Genomic DNA, 22,545 nt, shown 5'->3' with positions numbered 1-22,545 from the left:
TTCGAGAAGGACCTCAAAAGTGAACGGCGGGGGGAGGGCAGCGCCCAGGGCGCCTGGGTGGCTCAGTTGGTTAAGCGACTGCCTTCGGCTCAGGTCGTGGTCCCAGAGTCCTGGGACTGAGTCTCACATCAGGCTCCCAGCTCCATGGGGAGTCTGCCTTTCCCTCTGACCTCCCCTCTCCTGCTCTCTCACTGTCTCTCTCTCTCAAAAAAAAAAAAAAAAAAAAAAAGTGAATGGTGGGGGGGAACATCAGGCAACCTTATATTCACTCTGGAAGTTTTATCAACAGTTACAATAGTCTCTCTACATTCGCACTTGGAGGCCGAGAGAAAAGGCACATTTGCCACCCCCTCTCAAGGCACAGAGGTCAGGGAATGCAGCAGTTAGACACTGGAGACAAAGAGGAAAGGAAGACCCTTAACCAGGTTGCCCAGGGTATGCTCTCCACAAATCCGAGGACCCACAGCCCCAAGAAGCTCAAGCTTGTATTTACAACAACAAGACAGCTGACCTATGAGATTCCATTTCCACGCCCGCGAAGCTACTGGAGGGCTTCTGACATTAAAGGATGGGAAGTGCCCACTATTTTCCATCTCTGGGAGCTCCAGGGATGTATCTACAGCGTAAATGGCTCCAGGGTCTGCTCCTACACATCTGTTAGCTGGGTCAAGTTTTCTTTTCCTTTCTCAGGCTTTCAAAATGAAATAAAATATAAAGCGATCAGCAACCCCATATACACGGTGCTCAGAAATCTCAGCCCGAAGCAACTCTCCTGATACTGTTTACATGTCTGCCGACTAACACAGAAACCATTAGCTGCCAGCTTAGTGATGCCCTGACCTTTCCCTTGTTAAGTCTATGGGGGAGAGCTGCACAGACAAGGCCTATAAATTCAAAACAGAATTTTGCAGCCAAAGCAACGAACACATCCACTCCAAACTCAAGGCTAGATATGGAAATGTACATACAATGGGGAAAGAGCAAGACCTATGACTTCCTCCCCATTACGCTCCCAACTGCTGGTTTCATAAAAGGATCCAATTCCTTTTTCTGAACCTGCTTTATCAACAGAGGTTAGGAGCCCATCACCCAGACACTTCCAATTCTAGTGTTGAATTAGACACTCTCTTCCAATACCTTGCCTCAGCCACATTCCGAAAGTTGATGGTTTAACAGAAAAGGAACTGGTGTACTCAGAAAGTCAATCCTGAGTGAAATGGGTTTTGCTTCTTAGCTCACGTAAGAAATATTTAGCTACCATATACCAGCTCCACCCCTTCTAGAATTAGCAAACATGGATAGAAAATGACCAGAATGCATGAAGTTTATTGTCTAATGGGGAATATGAGAAATATCCCTAAGTAATTATACAAAGTACAGTAAGAGTTAACTTGTATCCACCACCCACTGTGTGTATCCACACTTCTGAGGGCATTTCCAAGTCTAGTGTTGTGCCATTTGATCTGTTAGCAATCCTGTTTTAGGTATTATGATTGCTTCCATTTACTAAAGGGAACTGAGGCACAGAGACTTAAATAACTCATTTTGGAGCCCATGATACAAACTGTAACGTTCCAGTGCCTCCCATAAGAGCAGCGGACATTTGGTGTCTCCTGGGTGCCTCACGGGCCCAGGGCTAAGCACCTGTAATGCACTGCCTCACCGACTCCTCCAAAAGGGCCCAAGTCTGTGCGGAGGTTCCCAAAAAAACAGAGCCTGAAGCAATACTTCAGTAAACGCAAATGCTTTACTAGGTGGTGAGTCCCAGGGCAGTGAGAGTGAGGCAAGAGGAATGGCCCACTGGAATCGGCGGCCAACGTGGCGTCCAGGACCCAGCAAATGGCCAGAAGCCCAGACACCCGTATGGCTGGGAGAATGTCCGCCACTTGATCTTAGCCAAAAGGCCGAGAAGCGATCGAGACGGCTGGGAGAATGTGAAGTCTCTTATAAGCTACGTCTATTCGAGCCCCCACCTTGTACACAAAGAAACTGGGAGTACACACAGAATGAAAGTAAAAAAATCAGTCATTGCATCTGTGTGTAAAAATGCAATACTAACCACAGAAGTCAGAAGTGCTCCCAGTCAGACTAACTAGACCCTGTTTCAATTTCCTGACATATTCCAAGGAAGGTTTATCTACCAGAAGAAGATCTAGACACCCACGGAAGCGCGCACACACACACACACACACACACACACACACACAAACCAATGAATTCCCAAGTCCAATGTCAACAGCATCCATCTGAGCACTGTCTGGGACCTTGGGCACTGGCAATGCGGAGACGGACATATGGGATCGTAGGCAGGAGATTTCTGTGTGCCATCCCTTTAGTGAAACCACATCTATAGTGAGATGGGTTTCGTAAGGGTAAGTAAGATCCACGCTGAGAAGCAGGTGATTTTCTAATTTCCACCTTCACTCAGGAAATGCTTACGAAGCAGTTCTTGGATAACCATGCTGCTCGACTCCAGCCCCTGTGAATGCTGGGGCTTTCTGGGTCCCATCGCACACGGTGTTCCAACATACGGCGCGGGGCAAGAGCAGCCGGGCATACGTTGCAAATGAACAGATAATGCGCTCATCCCCTGGCCCGCGTGATAGCTGTAATTCTCACTGCGTCACGTTGAACTACGGGAGACTGCTCCTTGTAGTAACCCAAATGATGATTTTTGAATGGTTTCCCCTAACTGATATTTTTTTACTCTGGCTCGAAGATGTTTTACTTAGTGAGAGACCATCTCCCAAGACCTGCTTTTGTGGGTACTGACCAAGGATGTCTCTTAGAGGACATGCTTCACCAATCTGTTCCACTTAGTGGCAGCTAATTTCTTCACAACAGATATGATCTACAAGAAAGCAATGAGTGGAAGCTAGAGAAAAAAGAACTCACCCCTGGCTGCCCCAGAGCAGAAGAAGGAGGTAGCACGGGAATAGGGCCTTCAAGAATGCATGGACATTTTGATAACAAAGAGAAAGCTTTGAGAAGGGATGGTCAAGACTTACAGCAAAAGGGAAAGACGAGAATTAGAGGCAGGAGGGGACACAGTACAATTTAAAGAAGTGTGAGTGATCCAATTTGGTGAGAGGACAGGGTCTGGGTGGGGGAAGCAATGAGAGAGAAGAGGACTAGCAAGGCTGCCCAAGGCCAGTCACACATGGCCTCAAATGTGAATTTCAAGCATTAGCAAATAGAGTCCCTTAAGGCTGAGAGATGATCAGAAGATCATTCAGTTCTAGGCAAAATGAACTGGAGAATGTGCAAGGGACTGGCTAGGCAGCACACGCGCGTCCCTGGTGGAGACACCCAAACGGAATTAAAGTGCAGATGTCCTCTTCAAGATTAATGTGAGGACGAGCCACTATTCTGAAAGACACAACTGACACGGACGAACCAGCTAAACAAACCTCAGACGTGACCGCCACCAGCAGCTTTGTCTGGATTCCCATCGTTCATACAAGAATCACTAATGCCAGGCCCTCAAGGCATCATACCCTAGCAGCAGCCCTAGGGATATGTGTCACTACTTCTGTTCTGTAGACGAGGAGGAGACCAACGGTCAGAGAAGGAAAGTATATGCGGGACCACAGATCCCCTCCAGAGGCGGTGTTAGGACCCAGGGTTCCCCAATTTGAGAACCGACAGCTGTCAAAGCTGAGGCTTTTCAGGGACGCGGATAATTTTAGAAAAAGGAATCCAGAGCCAGACACTCCGTCTAGAGCCCACGCCCACAGAGAAACTAACAGCCCAGGGCGCTTCTGCCCTTCCCTTCCTACCTTGCTTTCTCCTTCAATGACGATGACAGGCACAGCCGTGGCGGGCCAGCGGTGTTTGGCTGGTAGGGGCTTGTCACAATTCCATAGAACTATGATCTGAAAGAGACAATGAGCATGAGCCGGCTCGGCTTGGTGAGGCTGGCTTTAGTGAGGTCTCCATCCCAATTTCCTCTCAGAGACAGAAAGAGGCCTAAGCAAAGCAGAGAGGCAGACCTCAAACTTGAATTTTAAAGAGAGCCTCCCCCGCCCCACACACCATCTCCAGAACCTGGTCACCTCAACAACTAGAGAGAGAGGACCAAAAGAGTAACCTGAAAAAAACTACATCGAGGGGGGCAGGAGAAAGCTAGGGAGAAAAGAAGTCAATTTCAGAGTTGCTGAATCTTAAAAAAGTAGGTTCTTTAATTCTGACATTGTTCGATGAGCAATGAAACAATGACCAAATTAAATAAAAATGGGTAACGAGCTCTGGAACATTGGCTAGGAAGCAGTGCTCCTGCGGGCACTGGTGGGAGAGAGAAGATAATCCAAGATGGAACCGGTATGGTGAGTTCATGATTTGGATTCTCCGGAATGGCTGCTAATTTCTTTTTTTTTTAAAGAATTTATTTATTTATTTGACAAAGAGAGATCACAAGTAGGCAGAGAAGCAGGCACAGAGAGAGAGAGAGGAGGAAGCAGGCTCCCCGCTGAGCAGAGATCCCGATGCGGTACTTGATCCCAGGTCTCTGGGATCAAGACCCGAGCCGAAGGCAGAGGCTTTAACCCACTGAGCCACCCAGGCGCCCCAGTGACTGCTAATTTTATGTGACTTCTCGATAAATGTGTTCGGTTCAGAAAGGCACACTTCAACAGGTTTTAACTGTTTCCAAGTTTGTAAGCCTTTTTGTACAACCTAATTTACAAATCACAATGCCACTGTGGAAAGCCTATGGGAGGGACACTGCTTGGGAAAATCCTGTAGTAGATAGAGTCTTCTCCTGATTTTATACTGAAGTCACGGGTGCCATGAGAGAAAAGCAGACACCTCCTGACACCAGCAAGTCTGCTGCTTCCGTTGAAACTTCGTCTTCTGGGCGCCCATGGCATTTCTGAGGTTACTTTAACACTCTGATGTTTAAAAACAAAATAATGGGGGTGCCTGGGTGGCTCAGTGGGTTAAAGCCTCTGCTTTGGCTCAGGTCATGATCTCATCAGGGTCGTGGGATGGAGCCTGGCATCGGGCTCTCTGCTCAGCAGGGAGCCTGCTTCCCTTCCCCTCTCTCTGCCTGCCTATCTGCCTACTTGTGATCTCTCTCTGTCAAGTAAATAAATAAAATCTTTAAAAAAAATTAACAACAACAACAACAAAATAACGTCTTTACGCGTTCTTTAAAGACGGTGCTAGTATGTATGTTTTAACTTTACCCCAGCGAAACATCTCTCTGTAACCCACCTGCACTGAATTTCACTTCCAAGAACCTTTGGCTGCGTTGATGAAAAGGGAGTAAGGCATGACAAGCGAAAGGGGAGGACCGGGCCTGATGCTGAATGAGTCCTGGGGAGCACGGAGCAGGGAAGGAGGGGGGCTCCGGTGGGCGGAGCTGGAGGCAGCGGGGGGGCTGCGGTCTGCCCCCCACCCCCCACTCACCTGGGCACAGTACTGGGATTTGGCGGCAGCCACGAGAAGCTTCAACACTGGCTGGGACTGGGAGACCAGGGGGGTCACCGCGTGGATGACCGCAGTGAATTTGGAGGGGGGCTTTAAACCTGAAACAAAAGCGGGAGAGGAGCCCCATGAAACCCTAGAAAATGACACTCAGAAAACCATTCCTCATCGCTCCATTGCCACGCCCTGAAGCTAACCTTCCCGCCTCGCATATTTTTCCTCTGCCTCTCCTGTCCTGACAGAAAAAAAAAAACAAGGTGAAAAGCAGCTAGTTAACTGTGGCCTGAGACCTTGATAATTTACAGCTTTATGTCCATCCGGAGGTTCTTCCTCTGACAGCCTAATCCCCCCAGGATGCACCTCTGATCTCCCTGTGGGACCCGAAGTCTGGACACACCCCTACCCCCCACCACTCTCTACTCCCAGCAGAATCTACTCCAGCCACTAACGGCTTAAGGTGGATTTAAGGAAACGGGGCTCTCTCCTGGGTATCTGAATAGCTCTTATTCTTCATAATGAAGTTAAGGTTTTCATTTTTTTTGCCTTTTTTTTTTTTTGGGCCTGATTAATCCTATTTCCAATAATGACCAGCAAGTGACAAAGGTTCAAGGAAAAGCATCCAGAGCCTTGCTGTCTAGGTGGGACTCCCTGCGCCCATTGGTGGTGGGATCTTCCCCTCCGGGTCTCCACAGCCAGGAAGTGGGCATCAAACCCATGGGGCCGCTAGGAGAACAGAACGATAGGAGTAAATGCATCCTAGGCAACCAGAACAGGACCCAGCAAACAGTAAGTGCTCAATATGTGTTTGCAGGTAGCCCTCACCCCCATCACCATTATTCTGGAGCAGCAGCTCTTTTGTGGGCGCTGACATAATCTGAAGGAAAAAAGGACAGGACCCTGACCTCCACTGGCTGCGCGCTCTGAAGCCCTGGGTGGAAACGTGTGAAACAAGCAGGAGCCACGGAACAGAAAGCAGCGAGATGGCTTCTCCCCCCGAAAGGAGGTTTTCCAGAAGAACTCACCAAGAAACTGGAGACACACTCAAAAGCTTTTTAAAAACTTCACTAGTTCAGACCCAGGAATTTCGCATTTTGGTAGCTTCAATGCAAACAAGAGTGCGCAGTGACATTCGAGTTAAGCTTTGATGTCGAGAGAATAAAGGCAGGAACCAGACAATGTCTACTAAAGGATTCTGCGAGTGTTTTGTAGAGCAAGTGAGATCGTCCAATTGGTACCTTAATTGCATGTTAGAAAGAAGCGGACTTCTCCACTTTCTAGATCCGCATGCAAAACTTTGCCAAAGAAGAAGAAATAGGATGGAGGGGTCTCCTTTCTCCTGGTGAGGACAAGTCATCACGTCTACATTTTCCTGTACTAGTTTAGGAAGCACTATGTGCACACTTCTAACGTGCTCCCTCCACATAGAGATCTCACTGCTCTGCAGGAAATATGCAGGCATTTTTACTGAGTATGGCCTTATTCTGAAAATTACCAAATTCTAAATACATTACCCTACGTGGGCCATTCAATGCTTTTAAAACAGTCCCCATAGTATGTTTGGTTTGGCTTAAAGGGTTCTTTGTCACTGGTTGGTATGTTAGGCCATGACTTCTTTTTAAGTTTCTTTTTATCAGTTTCAACATGCACAACTCCAAAAAAAAAAAAAAAAAAAAAAAAAAAGGTAAGATTGTTATGGAGAATATCGGGACAGGGTGGAAAATCCAGAGTCTTTTTCCCACATGAACTTGAAAGATGCTTTACTCTCCCAGAGTTTCTCCAGTTTGGAACTGTGAATGGGGGGAAATGTCAAAGATCTTCCAAATGCTAGCACAGGTCGGGCTCCGTGTACAGAGTGTCTATGGCAGTAATGGTAGCCTTTTGGACAGCTTAGTCCTTCTGTCCATTCCCTTCACCCCATTATGATAAGATGAAGAAAATCTGCTTGAGAGCAAAGACTGCATCTCATCTGACGTTTTATTTCTACCACCTTGCATTGCATTAACGGAGCACATAAGACAAGGGACAATAAATGTTAAATGGTGCACAGAGTTGTCTTGTCATCCATTCTTCAATCTTTCTCCTTCCCCTTTATTAATTCAATTTTTCTTTGGTAGGAGAGAGAAAAGTTGAGATTGCAGAAAAAAAAAATTAGGGAGTGCTCTCCTGCTTCCATTTCCTATACGAGGAGACGTGAAATTATAGCAAACCCATTGTCATGTTCAAAACGATCTGTAATTTGGGGAGCCTATTTCTCACAAAGAAATGAGTCTACTGTATGTGAGGTCCAGCTGCTCAGATAAGAAAGCAGTTTTTTCCTTTTGCAATGCTCTGCTGCATTTATAATTTTTGATTCTGGTACACCAGTAAGGATAGGTCTCTAGACAGCCATCTCCAGTGGAGGCTGGCAGAAAGACCCTGCTGCAGGATGGAGAAACCAAGGGCCTTTGAAGTCCCTGGACAACATCTGGAGGACAAACAAGGGGCGGCGCTCTGGAAGGAACTCACTTACCTAAATTAGCATAGTAGTAAGGAAAGTCTCCCAGATAGGATGAATACTGTGGTAGTACGAACAGTCCTCCAGGATGTTTGTTCCATATTAAACTGTTACGTGATATGTGCTTGAATATTCTGTCCTGAATAATCTAGAAGGTAAAAACACAGGACGTGGTGAGGAGGAGACCTTGACGGTATCTGATAAGCAGCATGTTCAGTTCCAGTGTGAGGAATGATAGCCCTCAGAGTAGTGACTCTATCCCCAGATTCCCCACTGATCCAAGTGTCCCGGACACACACAGAGTGACGGAGCAGTGGAAGAGAGCGGGAGAGAGAAAGAGATGAATGACAGCTCATCAAACTTTCTAATTCAACTTCAGTTTTAGCATAAATTCCACCTTGTCTTTCTATGATAATAGGTACGTTCTCATTTCAAAGCTGAGTGCGTAGAACAGCTTCCTTGATGGCTGGGCACTTAGCTCTGGTTCTAGATCCATGCCAGGAAGATCTGTTCTCGGTCCATAGAGATGTGCAGGCAGAGACCAGGCTGGGAGGGGCCAGAAAGCACGGAACATTCTAGAAACTGTTGAAGTTCCGATCTGTTCCTTTCATTGAGGAGGCAGACTTATCTGTCATATTTCGTTTTCCTTTCAAAGTCAATTGTAGGACATTGGGGTATTACTTAGCTGAAGTTTTTCTACATTTCTTCTCAAAGAGCAGCGAGTTAACAATTGCTCAAAACATCTCACATAACAGAACAAGAACCATGGCATATGAAGACTAATAGCCATGCTAGTTCATTAGTTTCTCTGGACTTTGGGACCTCGCAGATCATTAAATTCCACATTTAGAGTCAAACATTCTCCCATCCCGAATCATTTGTCAGATGAACGTGATTAGTCCACTTTACAGATTTCTCTCTGTGACTTTCAGACTCTTGTAATTATACCATCCACTCATTAAGATATGATTTGGCAAATAATTAACTTGATACAGGATTTCATGTTTGCAGCGATTTTTTCCTGTACTCAAAAAAAAAAAAAAAAAAACAAAAACAAAGAAAGAAAGAAAGAAAAAGGAAAAAAAGAAAAAGCCTGCCATGTCTGTCAAGAGATTTAAGACCTAAATCATTATTTTCCAGGGCCCCATTTATTGCAATGTGACTTTCAGTAAAGACCATTTTCAATGGAGCTTTATCATTTAAGGTTATTAATACAACCATCTTATCCCACATAGTGGTAGATAAGTAATAAAGTGAGCTACATTTATTTTTGCAAACCTTATCATGTTTACATTTCTTAATGAGAGAGAAAGAAGGAAGCAAGGAGGTAATTTGGAAGATCTCAAATATTTTAGTTTAATGACTTCTGCATTTTTCTCTTTCCCTCAGATCAAAACTGTTCATGTGGCTAGGTAGAAATTTCTAATTTGGTGGAGGGTTTAGGAACCTAGCTAAAACAGTAACGTTTATTTTCTGTGGGACAACAGAGATGTGTTAAAATGCTATTGTCTGGGCATTAATTATGAGAAACTTCTTGTGGTTGTAAAGGGTTTTCACATGGCGAGCAATTTCACTTCAAATACCATTTATCCTAGTTTTATGTTATTTATATCTTCTAAATCTACTATCTATATTCCCTTATAGCTTTTCATTTAGATCCACTTTTTTGGCTTTCTGAATTTATGTACTTTCCAACATGTGGTCACTTAAGTGAATTCGGATACCAAGACACAGAATAAATTGGAAGTAGACAGCATCATAAATCTGACACATATACAAATGACAAGTATCTAAGGGATGCCACAAAACGGGTCACCATCTTTCAGCAGAATCCTCCTCATTGTCATACTCTTTCTAGCTCAGCAGCACAACATTGTTATTGTTTCAAATTCAAGGATACAATAAGTTTTGGTATTCTTCTAAGATAGCAATGAGCACATCACACTCTCTTCAAATGAATCTCTATAGGAAGGTATCAGCAAAGGTACAAGGGCCATTGCAAATATTTAATTTAACCTGGGTCAAGCAATTTGCCACTTTTATGTCTCACTTTCCTCATCTGTAATAAAACAATAAAATATCACATAAATTATAATCACCTCTCAGAATTTGTTAGGAGTAGCCGCCTAAGTTTTTACACTTAAGACTTGACCTTTTTGCCTTAAAAATAACTTTCATTCCTGCATTCATTTTCTAGGCATAGATTCTTTCAATTTACACCACTATAATATCACAGATATTATCTATCATAGGTATCTTTCCATATTAATAGTATTTGTGGGTTACTTATCCTCAATGACCAACAACAGTGTAATTTTTTCATGCTAAACAATGGCTATATGTATTTGTGAATTAAAATTTTCCACATCTAGAAATGATACTTTAGGAGTCTGTCAATGGGTACAAATATTTTTAAGGCTGTTTATACGTACTGACAAACATTTTCTAAAGGGTTTGTAACAACTTGCCTTCTCAGAAGTCTGAAAGAGTATGGACCTCATTTCACCAAACAGAAAAGTTGTTCTGTCCCTCTCCTAATGTCCCATTCTCCCTACTGCTACCCTGGACAGCTCCCAGGATCCTTTTGGAGTCCTGGAGCTCACTCTTTACTGCTGTGGAAGAAGACACCACACTTAGAAGCTGGACATCTCTACGGCCATAAAGAAAATCAACAACATACACGCAGACACGTGTACACACACAGTACAAAAGCTTTTCATTATAGATGGAACTAGCACCCTTGAGAGGGATAGTATTTCTCATTAATACGAATTCAAAGGGAAGAATGACAGGCTCCTTATTTTTCTTTTTTATGCGCCATCTGTTTTATGAATAATGGACTACTGGTTACAGGTTACTGTCATTTTGTGTGGCCCTGACTCGGTCTTTTGACCAAAGCAAGGCTGCCCCACACACGCAGTGCCCCCTTATGCCACCTCACTTTGAGCCAAAGCATTCTCTTTCCATTATCTCCCTGACTTTAATATTCCACTACACAACAGCATCAGCAATACCAAGGTTGGAATGTGCATTGTTAGGTAACTGGAGAGGAAAAAAATCGGAGCATACTTCACAAAACTCCATTAAAAATGTGCTGTCCAAACGACCATTAGTTCTTTCCACACATTATTACAATCTTGTGCACTTTTCTTTCACTCACCTTGATTCTGACTGAGTTCCCATGGTTCAGTCATTAGTGTCAGGCTGCTGCTGTGTAATATTCTGACAAACAATGGGATCGATGAAGGAATGCCGTCTCTGCAACATTTTATCACTGTCCCCATCATTACTTCTCAGTTTGCATACACACACAAACACACAAAAATAGAGCTCCAAAGAGCCTAGCTCTGACTCAGTAACTCCTTAATTCCAAGACGCAGAATTAGGAAGCTTCTAGCAGACCACGTCCCAAGTATGACAGAGTACAGCGCACTGTAATGTACTGAGTACTTGACATTGGCATTGGAGAGAAGGGGTCCTGCTTCCAATAGTGTCTAAGCATCACCTACAACACGAAGGCTCATATTCTCCAAACACCAAGTCATCCTCTTCCTATAGCCTACAGTATAGCAAACAAGGAAGTAAAACCCAGTGTTTCAGAGTCTGAGCGTAGAACATCCTGAAAGCAAAGGATCCTCAAATCTACATGGTCTAAGGGTAACTCTGAATTATCCTCATAACTTAGGAGCTTCAGCACAGACTGACCTATATCATCTAAGTTCTAAGCCAGGTAGCCATTTTTGATATGGGATACTTAAAGTCTTTCTCATAAACACGTTGGCTTTATTTGTGTATGCGGATGGCATTTTGTGCTATGTTCTCTGCTTTTCTATTTACACTGAATTCTGGGGTAACCTGAGTTCTGAATTAAAAAGGGAAACTGGATGGTATCTTTCATGCAATTCGGTTAAAGGGTCAAACTGTTACAATCCAATCTTGGAACAATAGAAGGAGATTTGACAGTTGCTATAAATTTGAATGAAGTATATGGTTCATAGTTGTTTTCAAAACAACGGTGTCGCTAAAGAACTGGATGGCTTAAATCCAAGGGGAAGAAGGCCTTTCCAGCACAGAGAGGACCACAACTTGACTTGAGGTTCTATTCTGATGACTATAACACATCTTAACTGTTCTTACAGGATAACTGAGCACTGCTAACTGAACAGGCAAGAGACCAGCTCTATACCATAAACCATACTCAAAAGGAATGTAATTAATGAGATACCACCTTTTATCTGGCAAATATGCACAGTCATTGGTATGCATGTGTGGTTTAATTATGATCCTTAAGACTAACAAGAGGCCTGCTAGACAAGGTCTCCCCGCAGACGGTGTATGAGAGTCCAGACTGATTCATCCTTCTTGGAGAGTAACTTGGCAAGCAGATCATGAACCTAGACTCTGGCCTAGTAATTATCTCACTTTAAGGACTCTGTCTCAGAGAAACAAAGATGTCGCCTAAGATACATGTAGAAACCCATTGCTCAGATAAAGACATCTGTATCTTGGGGCGCCTGGGTGGCTCAGTGGGTTAAGCCGCTGCCTTCGGCTCAGGTCATGATCCCAGGGTCCTGGGATCGAGTCCCACATTGGGCTCTCCGCTGGGCGGAGAGCCTGCTTTCCTCTCTCTATCTCTCTGCCTACTTCTCTGCTTACTTGTGATCTCTCTCTGTCAAATAAATAAATAAAATCTTTAAAAAAAAAAAAAAAAGACATCTGTATCTAGATCTATACAAAACAAACAACTAGAAACAACGTTAACAGCCAACAATAGGAGATTAGTTCAATAAACGGAGGTCCACCAAAGGAGGGTATAAGGGAGGAAAAATGAAAATATGTGGCCTTCGTGTTTTAGAGCGGACAACTAATAGGCCAGAATCCTGACAAGACCAGAATCAGACCCAGAGGTGCAAAATTGTGGCATGTGACAAGATGGAGGCATGAAAACTTTGGATGTCTGGACAAACTACACAACAATCTGTCAAAGAAGAAAAAAAATAGACTCTTCAGTACAGGTCATATATATGAAAGTAAACTGGATTAAATAGCTAAATCTAAAGAGTTAACCACAAAAGTACTAGAAAAACACAAGGGAATGTGTATGTATACATTATGTGTCAAAAGGTCCTTTCTGAAGAGTAGCAAATGGAAAATCCACAGAAGAAGAGACTGCCTCATCATAAATAAAATAGAAAGGGATGCCACAAGTTGGAGGAAATATGTGTAGCAGAAGAGTCAACAGGTTAATATTTCTAATACAATAAGCTCTTAAAAATTAATAAGAGAAAGTGGGACAACTCTATGGCCATTTCTATTTCTTTCTTTGTGAGGTGCCTAAGAAATATGGAAAAAATCATTCTTACTAATATCCTAAGAAATATAAATTAAGAAAATAATAATTTATCATTTTGAAAGATATAATACACAATATTGGTGAAAGTGAAAAATATCAGAAATAATAAAAACAAGTCCTTTCACATATGCTGAAAGGAATATAAATTAACTTCATTCTATTGCAGGAAAATTGACAATTTATTAGAAATCTTAGCATTTGTCATATTCTTTGAACCAGGACTTTGAATTCAAGGAATTAATCCTATGGAAGTAATCTTGAACCTATGCAACAATTTAGTGCTGAGGCTATTTGCTTCAACAATGTGTCTAGTAATGAGAAACCAGAAACAATGGCAATGTCTTCAAATTGAGGATAATGAAAAAAATTAAGTGATATCATGGAGTATTATATAGTCATTAAAATAATTGCAAAAAATCTATCAGCATGAGATAATGTTAAGAGTACATTATTTCAAGGAGAAAAAACACATTATAAACTAAATTCAGAAAGACTCCTCTTTATTTACTGATTTATTTTTAAGTGGGCTCCACACCCAACATGGGGCTTGAACTCATACCCCTGAGTGAAAGAGTCACTGGCTCTGCTGACCCAGCCAGCTAGACGCCCCTGAAAGATTCTAAAAATTATAACATGTGTATCAATTTGCCTAGAAAAAAACAAACATGTATGTGTTTGTGTGTATTTATATGTCAATATATATGGGTCGATTTTGTATGGGTAGATTATTTTATTTTTATGCTTTAAGTATTTTCCATTATTTTCTAAAATGAACATGTCCTCTTTTCATAAAAAGCACTCATTCCACAAAGAAAAAAAATTGACATTCAACTTTCCTTAAGAAGGGTCTAGGAAGGTTCTTGGACGGACGACAGGATAGAAGAGTAAAATCTACTATTACATTGTCAAACCTGCTGCTATGCACAGATGAACAAATACAACCGATTTTAAGGAGCCACAAGTTTGCTTGCAAGAAGGAAGCCCCCGGAGACCATTCTGACCTTGGCCCCTCCATGGCAGGAGCCTGGCTCCTGAAGAGCCCCTTTCACCTACTTCTGGGATGGAAAAAAAAACAAAAACAACAAAAAAAGCACGTACCATTCCTGAGAAGATACCCCGACCAGAGCAGGAGCCCAGGTTCGGCTGGGGGTAGGGAAATGCCCCACTGTACCTAGGACATGAGCAGCACAGGGTCTGGTACCCAGGATGGCAAGAGAACAGGAGTGTGGACAAAACAGGGTAATTTTGAGTTTTCTTGGTATTACTCAGACTCCAGATCTAAACAGGTTACATTACCTATTATACTAGCTTTGGGCACAGTAAACACCTTTCCACAGCAAGTACCCCAAAGTGATGCCACGGATGCCCCTGCGGTATTATGGGAACCCCTCAGAATCACCTTAATGGTGTGTGTCTCATGAGAGGACCTCTGCTCTCCTTCCTGCGAGTCTGTAATTCATGACTGTGCAGTTTTCTAACTCTTCTCTTAGCTCTCTGTGCTTCGGTGCTGTAGCCTCAGGCCATCACTATCTGTTCTACTTCCAAAGGTTTTAATCATCTCCATGCTTCCCTCTTTTTTTCCCCTCCTGCCTCAAAAAAAAAAAAAAGCAACTAACAAGGGGCACACATAGGCCTAGAAGATTTTCTGCTTTCATAGGGTTTCACACTTTCTGCACCAGGGAAGCGTAATCCCAATTTTCTTAACACATCCTTGTGAAATCGATGTTGGTTCGGTGGTACGGCTTGAGAATTGATCTTGGGGTACCTCTGATGCTGCTGGTACCCAGTAAACTGCCCGTATTTCTAGAATGGTAGAAGATTTCCCCCTACTTGGTCACTATCTGATTTCTAACTAGGCTCCAGAAACAGGTCTCCGACTGAGGCCACCGAGTGTGAAGGACGTGAGGACAGCCATTAACCACATATCGCTGAAATGATGGGAGACAGAGCCAACTGCTGTGTCAAGGAGTGTCTGTCATTCCTCCTCAAGACCGTTGTCCTCTGTGGAGTTTTGTGAGGAACGGAGGGATCTGCTTGGGCATAGCAGAGCAGGTAAAAGAGGGTTAACTGACACATCCGAGGACAAAAAATTTGGTTTGACCAATTACGCCTCACCAATAACAGAAGAGAAAGCCAACAGAAATGTATAAAGGACCATTATTCAAGACCAAGAGCCAAGGGGTCTCACTTACCTCTAGTGTAGTTAATACAATCTTCTCAACTGAAGAAAAATAAGCCTCCCACAAGAATTGTGTCTGCTGTCTAAGTGCTAGGATTTTATCCTGATGAATAGACCTGATTGTAGAAGGGATCTGTAACACAAGGTGAACACAAAATAACCATAACTGTCAAACAACAAGATGCCATTGGATCGAAAGAATCCACCTGGGTTAGGCTTTTATACTTCTTAACATTCAAGTTTTTTTTTTTTTTTTTAAAGATTTTATTTATTTATTTGACAGAGAGAGATCACAAGCAGGCTGAGAGGCAGGCAGAGAGAGGAGGAAGCAGGCTCCCTGCTGAGCAGAGAGCCTGATGCGGGCCTCAATCCCAGGACCCTGAGATCATGACCCGAGCCGAAGGCAGCGGCTTAACCCACTGAGCCACCCAGGCGCCCCTTAACATTCAAGTTTTAGCATATCGATCGGCTAAAACTTACCAACTCCTGACTTGAAATGCCCTTCAGAAGTGTCAGGCACACACAGTACTTACCCGGGATCAGCTTTAATGACCGTTAATGCATGGAAGTTCAAGCCCCCCTTTAGACTTAGTAATAGCTTATAAATTGATTAGGGTCCCACAGATTCTCAATCTCTACTTGGAGGACCACATTCTACCCAGAAGGGAGCGATCAGCTTTGGGGAAAGGCTGAAAGACATTATCCCCCAAACACTCCAAGACATGCCATGCCAGGGACTCCGAATGATCTACAAAGAGGCTTTTAAAAGAATGTCTCTGAGCCTCTCCGTTTAATCTGTAGCTGGACAGTCATTTCTAAGTGCGCACACCTGCAACCTTACCCCAAGGACTCTTCTGCTCCCCAGCCTGTCTTTTTGGCTCTTGCACTTACCCCAATCTACCACGATCTGTCAAACTTCATACACATCCTACCATCACCATTCTCTAACAGGCTACATGATTTTAAAGGCGAGATCTACATCCTATCCATCCAGCTACACAGTTCAAGGCCGTAAGAATGGCTTTTACATAGTTACAGCAGTTATTCAAGAAATAAGAGTTGAACTGAACATGGCCAGCTGATCCCAGCATAGGCATATCATTATTTTTACAAGCAATATAGCTTAATGGTTAAGCACAGAGACACAGAAATTAGACCAAGGTGGGAATTCTTGGTTCTACCATTTACTAGCTGTGCTCTTGGACAAGTTATTTGATCTCTCAAGGATTCCATCTCTTCATTTAACCACAAGGGGATACGGTACTAACATCAGAAGGTGGTAATGGAGATCATGTAAGTGCTTACTTAGCACAGTGCCTAGAACATGGGAAGCTTACCTCACACAGCAAATTATTACTACTGCTATTATTATTACTAATAAGAAGAGTGACATAAGGTGATGATACTCAATGTTGGACCAATTGCTTAGTATCTGCACGTGAACTTGTTTGGATCTGGAGCTCTGACACGTACTTCCTGGGTTTCTGGTGAGTTTGCTGAGCTCGCTCCCTATCTTCACCTACAGTTCAAGGTCTGTTTCATTTATGGAGTCTGTATACTCTAAGAGGAGATTCCTTGTGATTAGCAACTGCCCTCTTGCGCTCACCTCTTTCTGCATGCTTGCTTCGCTAACGCGTAACTAATCAGACAGACGTGGGGGCCTGGGCTGAAGCGGGAATGCTCTGTTAACTGCTTTAATAAGAAAGTTACTTATGGCATTGTGACTACGGCTGTATCTGAATTTCCACTGGAGGGGAAGGAGGTGGTAGCACATTTTTTTGACTCAAGACTATTCCACAGAGAAGCAATGAAATAGCTTTATAGCTCACTTGCTTTGGCAATATCCCAAAGCAGACCCTGAATCTGTGGCCCCAAGTGTGTATCTGGATGCCCAATGCTGAAGGAGTATGCAGGCTATGGGTAAAGGAGAAGCACAGGCAGGCAAATGTTAGCCTGAAATTAGAGCTCAAGGTCAAGTGGAAGTAAAACACCCTTGGAGAAGGTAGAGAAACTATCCATGTCACACATGGATCCTTGGTAAGTCAAGGACAATTTATTTTTATTTACTGAGAAAATTACCTACATTGCCAAAAAAGACTAGAAAAAAGTTACCCTGCTCAATTTTCATCATCATGCCCTCTTCTGAATGTCAGGGGCATATTCTAAGAGTCATATAGGTTGACTTCACTGTTTTGTCGTGGGCGCAAGAAACCAGTCCATTAGAAAAATGCCCAAAACAACTGTCACTACAGTCTCCAGAAAACGAGGTAGGTTATGCTTATGAATGAATAAAGGGAATATCACGTATTTTTTACAAAAGATTTTTTTTTTTTAATTTATGCTAGAGATAGAAAGAGAGAGAGAGCATGTGGGGGGAAGGGGCAGAGGGAGAAGAGAATCTTAAGTAGACTGCACGTCGAGCGTGACCTGAGCCGAAACCGAGAGCTGGGCGCCCCAAGGGAATATCACACATTAACCTACCCATACGCTCCCCTTTTTTTGCAAGCCACAATTTGACATTAGGACATCAAGCGACCTATATACACTGCCCCATTTGTACATACAATATAAATGATAGCTCTTGGAAAGTGTTCTGGAAGAGAATTGCAACTGACAGAAAAGATAGAGTTCCAGGTTTTCGTGGCGTTTGGCTATTGCTTATTAATCTGCTTGTCCCGAGAGACAGGTATGCGGGAGTGATAAATTAATTCCAATTTGGCCGGATGGCTCTGCGTTGCAGAACTCAATGAAGTCTTAATAAAAGGTCACGTTTGGTAACAAAACTAATGGAATCTCCCAAAATAGATACAGGAAAGCAACATTCAGCTCTCCTGGTGACACAACGACAAGAATATATGCAAATAAAAACATCCGAGCTGTTCTAAAACAGGAAACGAAAAATTGTAACATAACAACAACATCTCCCAGAGCAGACTTTTGGGCTCCGTGCCAGCTCTTTATAACGATTGTCAACGACGCGCAGTCGCGGTTCAGCATGGAGGCAGCTGTGTTAAGGCAGACCACGTTCGAGAACGGGAAACACCGGCAAGTTTGGGTAAGGGCAGAACGGAAAACAGAATCTTCAGAGTCAGGCCCAAACAACTGCTTCAGAAGGCAAAAGCCACGCCAGCTTTAGTGAAATGGTAGAAAGCAGACAACCACAATGAAGTGTCCTAGAATGATTTCCTAAGACCTCCTTCCAAGTCATTCCCATCAAATTTCTCTAGTCTACGACTAGAGAAATGATGGCTGATGGGTTTTATTCCTTTTATTTCCCAAGGTTCCTTTGATGATGATACATTTATTTTAAAAAATCATAAAAGGAAGGAAAAAGGCAACATGGAAAAAAAAAGAATTACACATCTCCCTTTTGTCTGGCCTTTCATGAGTCGATGTTATTGACATACGCCGTCTGGCCCAGGGAGGATTCTGCTAGGTCACGTGTTCCTCTTGTTTTGGAGGTTCCAGGGGCCAAGGAGATCACATCCCTGAGTACCAGAGGGAAGGAATGTTCTGGGGGCTGTGTTCAACCTGGCTTGCCTAATTCACAGCCCTCTTGGGTACAGGTATCTCACTGTTACTGTAGGAAGAAAACTGGGTTACATCAGCCAGCTAGCAGACTGGCCAGCAGTCGAAGCAGAATCAATGACAGAGTTAGGAACTTAATTTTCCTGATTTAAAAAAAAAAAAAAAAAAAAAAGCAAGCCCAGGACATTAAAAAAAAAAAAAAGAAAAAAAAGGTCGTTCTATATTTTGGTAGTTCAAGATAAAGTATATAATACCATCAATGAAAAACATTAAAATACTCTGTAATTTTTAGAGAAAGGAGTACGGCAGTTTATGTGGAACCTAAAACATTATTGCACAAAAGGGCTTCAGAAATCCTTAGTGGGGACACCTGGGTGGCTCAGCCAGTTAAAGGTCCAGCTCTTGATTTAGGCTCAGGTTGTGATCTCAGGGTCCTGAGCTCAAACCCCGCATCGGGCTCCGCCCCGGTGGGTATCCTGTGAGTCTCTCTCCCTCTCCCTCAGCTTCCTGCCCCACCTAGCCCTCCTGCATGTGCTCACTCTTTAAGAAAAAAAAAAGAAAAAAAGAAGAAAGAAAGAAAAAAAAAATCCTTAGTGACTGACCATCGCTGCCCTAAGATTTCTCTGTATCATATCCCTCTCCCTAGGCAGCTCATGAGAAGTTCAGACTCTCTTTAGACACCCTTATTGGCGATTAGTTGACCGTATATGAGCAGATTTCTTTCTGGGCTTTCTGTTTTCTTCTATTGGCCTATCTGTCTTTCTCTATGGCAGTACAATATTTTGATGACTGTAGCTTTGTGATATATTCTGAAATCAAGAAATATAATGCCTCCAGCTTTAGTCTTTCTCAAGACTGATGTGGCTGTTTTGGGGTCTTTTGTAGGTTCTATATGAATTTTAAAATTATTTTTCAATTTCTGTAAAAAAAAAATGCCATTAGGATTTTTATAGGGATTGCATGGAATCTACAGATTCACTTGGGTACTATGGTCATTTTAATCATTATTAAGTCTGACTTCTTCGGGACGCCTGAGTGGCTCAGTTGGTTAAGCAGCTGCCTTCGGCTCAGGTCATGATCCCAGCGTCCTGGGATCGAGTCCCACATCGGGCTCCTTGCTCGGCGGGGAGCCTGCTTCTCCCTCTGCCTCTGCCTGCCATTCTGTCTGCCTGTGCTCGCTCTCTCCCCCCCCCTCTCTCTGATAAATAAATAAAAATAAATAAAATCTTAAAAAAAAAAAAAAGAAGTCTGACTTCTTCAATACAGGCCCAAGAACCCTGAGGACATTATGCTAAGGGATATAAACCAGTCACAGAAAGACAAACACTGCCTGATTCTACATACATGACGTATCTAAAATAGTCAAGTTCACAGAATTAAAGAGGGGAATGCCAGGGTTGGGGGTGGGAAAGAAATGGGGTGTTACGACATCAGTGGGCACAAAGTTTAGTTAAAGAAGATGAATAGACTCCAGAGATGTCTAACATATGGACCTCACAGTCAACAGTAATAATTCTGCATAAAAGATAAGAAGGCCATAGGTGCCTGGGTGGCTTAGTGGGTTAAGCGTCTGCCTTCGGCTCAGGTCAGGGTGTCAAGGTCCTGGGATCGAGTCCCTTGTCGGGCTCTCTGGTCCGTGGGGAGCCTGCTTCCCCCTGTCTGCCTGTCTCTCTGCCTACTTGTGATCTGTCTGTCGAATAAATAAATAAAACCTTAAAAAAAAAATAAGGCAAATCCCATGCTAAACATTCTTGATGTGATAAAATAAAATAAAAATAAAATAAAGAGCTCCAAATGGCAAAAAATACATTTAAACGATCTTTTTTTAAATTAGAGTCTGCTGTTTTAAATATACATGTTAAAGATAACACTGCTCAGGCCCCCAGACTGGTTCACTTGAGCAACGATAACACCAATTATAAGAATCAACCCTAGAAACCGCCTTCTTTCTGACAATTAATCTGAAGGCAATCACAGAAACAGGGGAAAGGAATAGGAAGTGGCAGGGTGGTACAAAAACGCTCTGGTACAACTTCTAACAATTCTGGAGGTGGAACAGGACGGTTGTACGCTTCGTCCCACCATCCAAGTTCACGTCCTTTTACCTGCCACTTCCCCTTCGGAAACACCTTCCCCGCACGCGGGTGGGTCTCGTGTGGGAAAGCGAACAGTGTCCTATTAAATGACTTCATATTCGCCATGACACAGGCCATTTTCTCCTGATAAAATTTCTTTTATAGAGCTGACCTTTTGGATTCATCTTCTTTGAAAGTCTGGATGGGGGCAGCAGTAATTCGCGGACGGGCTGAAGGCCAGAGCCCCTTCCTTACCTGTAATAACAATCGCTCATCGCCTATGACGGCGGCTTGGTTCCAATTAATCACTTCAGAGAAGGGCAGCTCCCATCCGTTGCTGAGCATCACAGGGACACAGGCGGCCTGCGTGGAAGAAGAGAGCTTCGTGAACGTGAGGGAAGCGCCAGGGGGAGCCTTTCCGATGGGAGCTGACATCACGGCACGCTCAAGCACTGGGGTTTCTGCCTGGGCGTCCCTGCAAGGATCCTAGGCTGCTTGGGCCAGAAGAAGAGAGAGCTCGTACGAGTTTTCATGTTTCCCAGTCTTGCCCTCTCGAAGACCAAAACCCCGTTTCTATTCTAGCACATGGTCTGGCTGACCTTCCTTCCATGGAGACGACTGGCCTCGTTCGAGAAGTTTTATTGATGTAACAAAATCGTCCACCGACAACATCCTAGCCTAAAGCCAACCTTGGATACAAATGGTTCTGTCCATGGGACTGGCCTGGCTGTGGAGCGGTTTAGCCCACCGTGACGCGTAACAGAGGGCAGAACGGGACTTGGCATTCCTGATGAAGCGTGTCATGGCCCAGCTATTACCGGGCGTTCCCAAGGCCCTGCAGTGCAAACATCTGAGCCGGAACCTGTCTGTTCACTGTGGAGGGAGCCGAACCATGAGCAGACCAACGCACCGCTCCCACAGTGATCTGTCAGCCAAGAAACGCCAGGCTAAGGGTCCAGAAAACTAATCCAAAGCTGAGAACGATCTGCTTCATGCGACATCTCACAGAGGCGATGGGAACATGCGTGACTGTATGCTTCGCAGGACATAATGGAAAGGGCCTGAAGGGGCAGGAAGCTCTTCCGTTGGAGGACACGACAGAATGACGTATGCTAGTAGGGAGCACTGCACAAAAAAGCGGACTTTGGCAAGGTGCAGAATGTAGAGGGGGAAAGAACAGAGAAGCCAGGGGCAAGAAGTGGAGGAGTCTCAGCTGAGAGCAGGCTCTTCTCAAGGTCGCGAAGGCTGAGTGCCACTCCCAAGGGGCAGGAAGTGTGCACAGGTGTCTGAGCAGGTGAGGCCTCTGCACAGTGGACTAATTAATGAGCAGACTCCCACACAGGCCCCAGAGCTGCAGAGCCTTGGGACAGGCGGGCCAAAGGGAGCAGCGTGACCCCCTGGGCATCACTCTTGGAATTTTGAGGCGCCAAGAGATAACTGGTGAGGTGGGCAGAAAAGACAATTTGCTTTTAGGAAGCACCACCAAGAA

General features: G+C 43.8%; 1 protein-coding gene across 1 annotated transcript in view; it reads right to left on the bottom strand.

Annotated features, from left to right (window-relative positions):
• EXT1 (exostosin glycosyltransferase 1) overlaps positions 1–22,545 on the bottom strand; it is a 282,585-nt gene that overhangs the window by 13,269 nt on the left and 246,771 nt on the right. Inside the window, exons 3-7 of the mRNA XM_044245058.1 lie at positions 21,312–21,419; positions 15,467–15,586; positions 7,937–8,069; positions 5,410–5,528; positions 3,780–3,875 (exon numbers count right to left, since the gene is read on the bottom strand). Of these exons, the coding sequence (XP_044100993.1) occupies positions 3,780–3,875; positions 5,410–5,528; positions 7,937–8,069; positions 15,467–15,586; positions 21,312–21,419 (576 nt within the window). The remainder of the gene's footprint in view (positions 1–3,779; positions 3,876–5,409; positions 5,529–7,936; positions 8,070–15,466; positions 15,587–21,311; positions 21,420–22,545) is intronic.

This window comes from Neovison vison, chromosome 4, assembly GCF_020171115.1.
Source record: "Neovison vison isolate M4711 chromosome 4, ASM_NN_V1, whole genome shotgun sequence".
Lineage (NCBI taxonomy): Eukaryota > Metazoa > Chordata > Mammalia > Carnivora > Mustelidae > Neogale > Neogale vison.
Note: the sequence above shows the minus strand (reverse complement) of the source record. Positions and strands in the feature narration are given on the sequence as shown.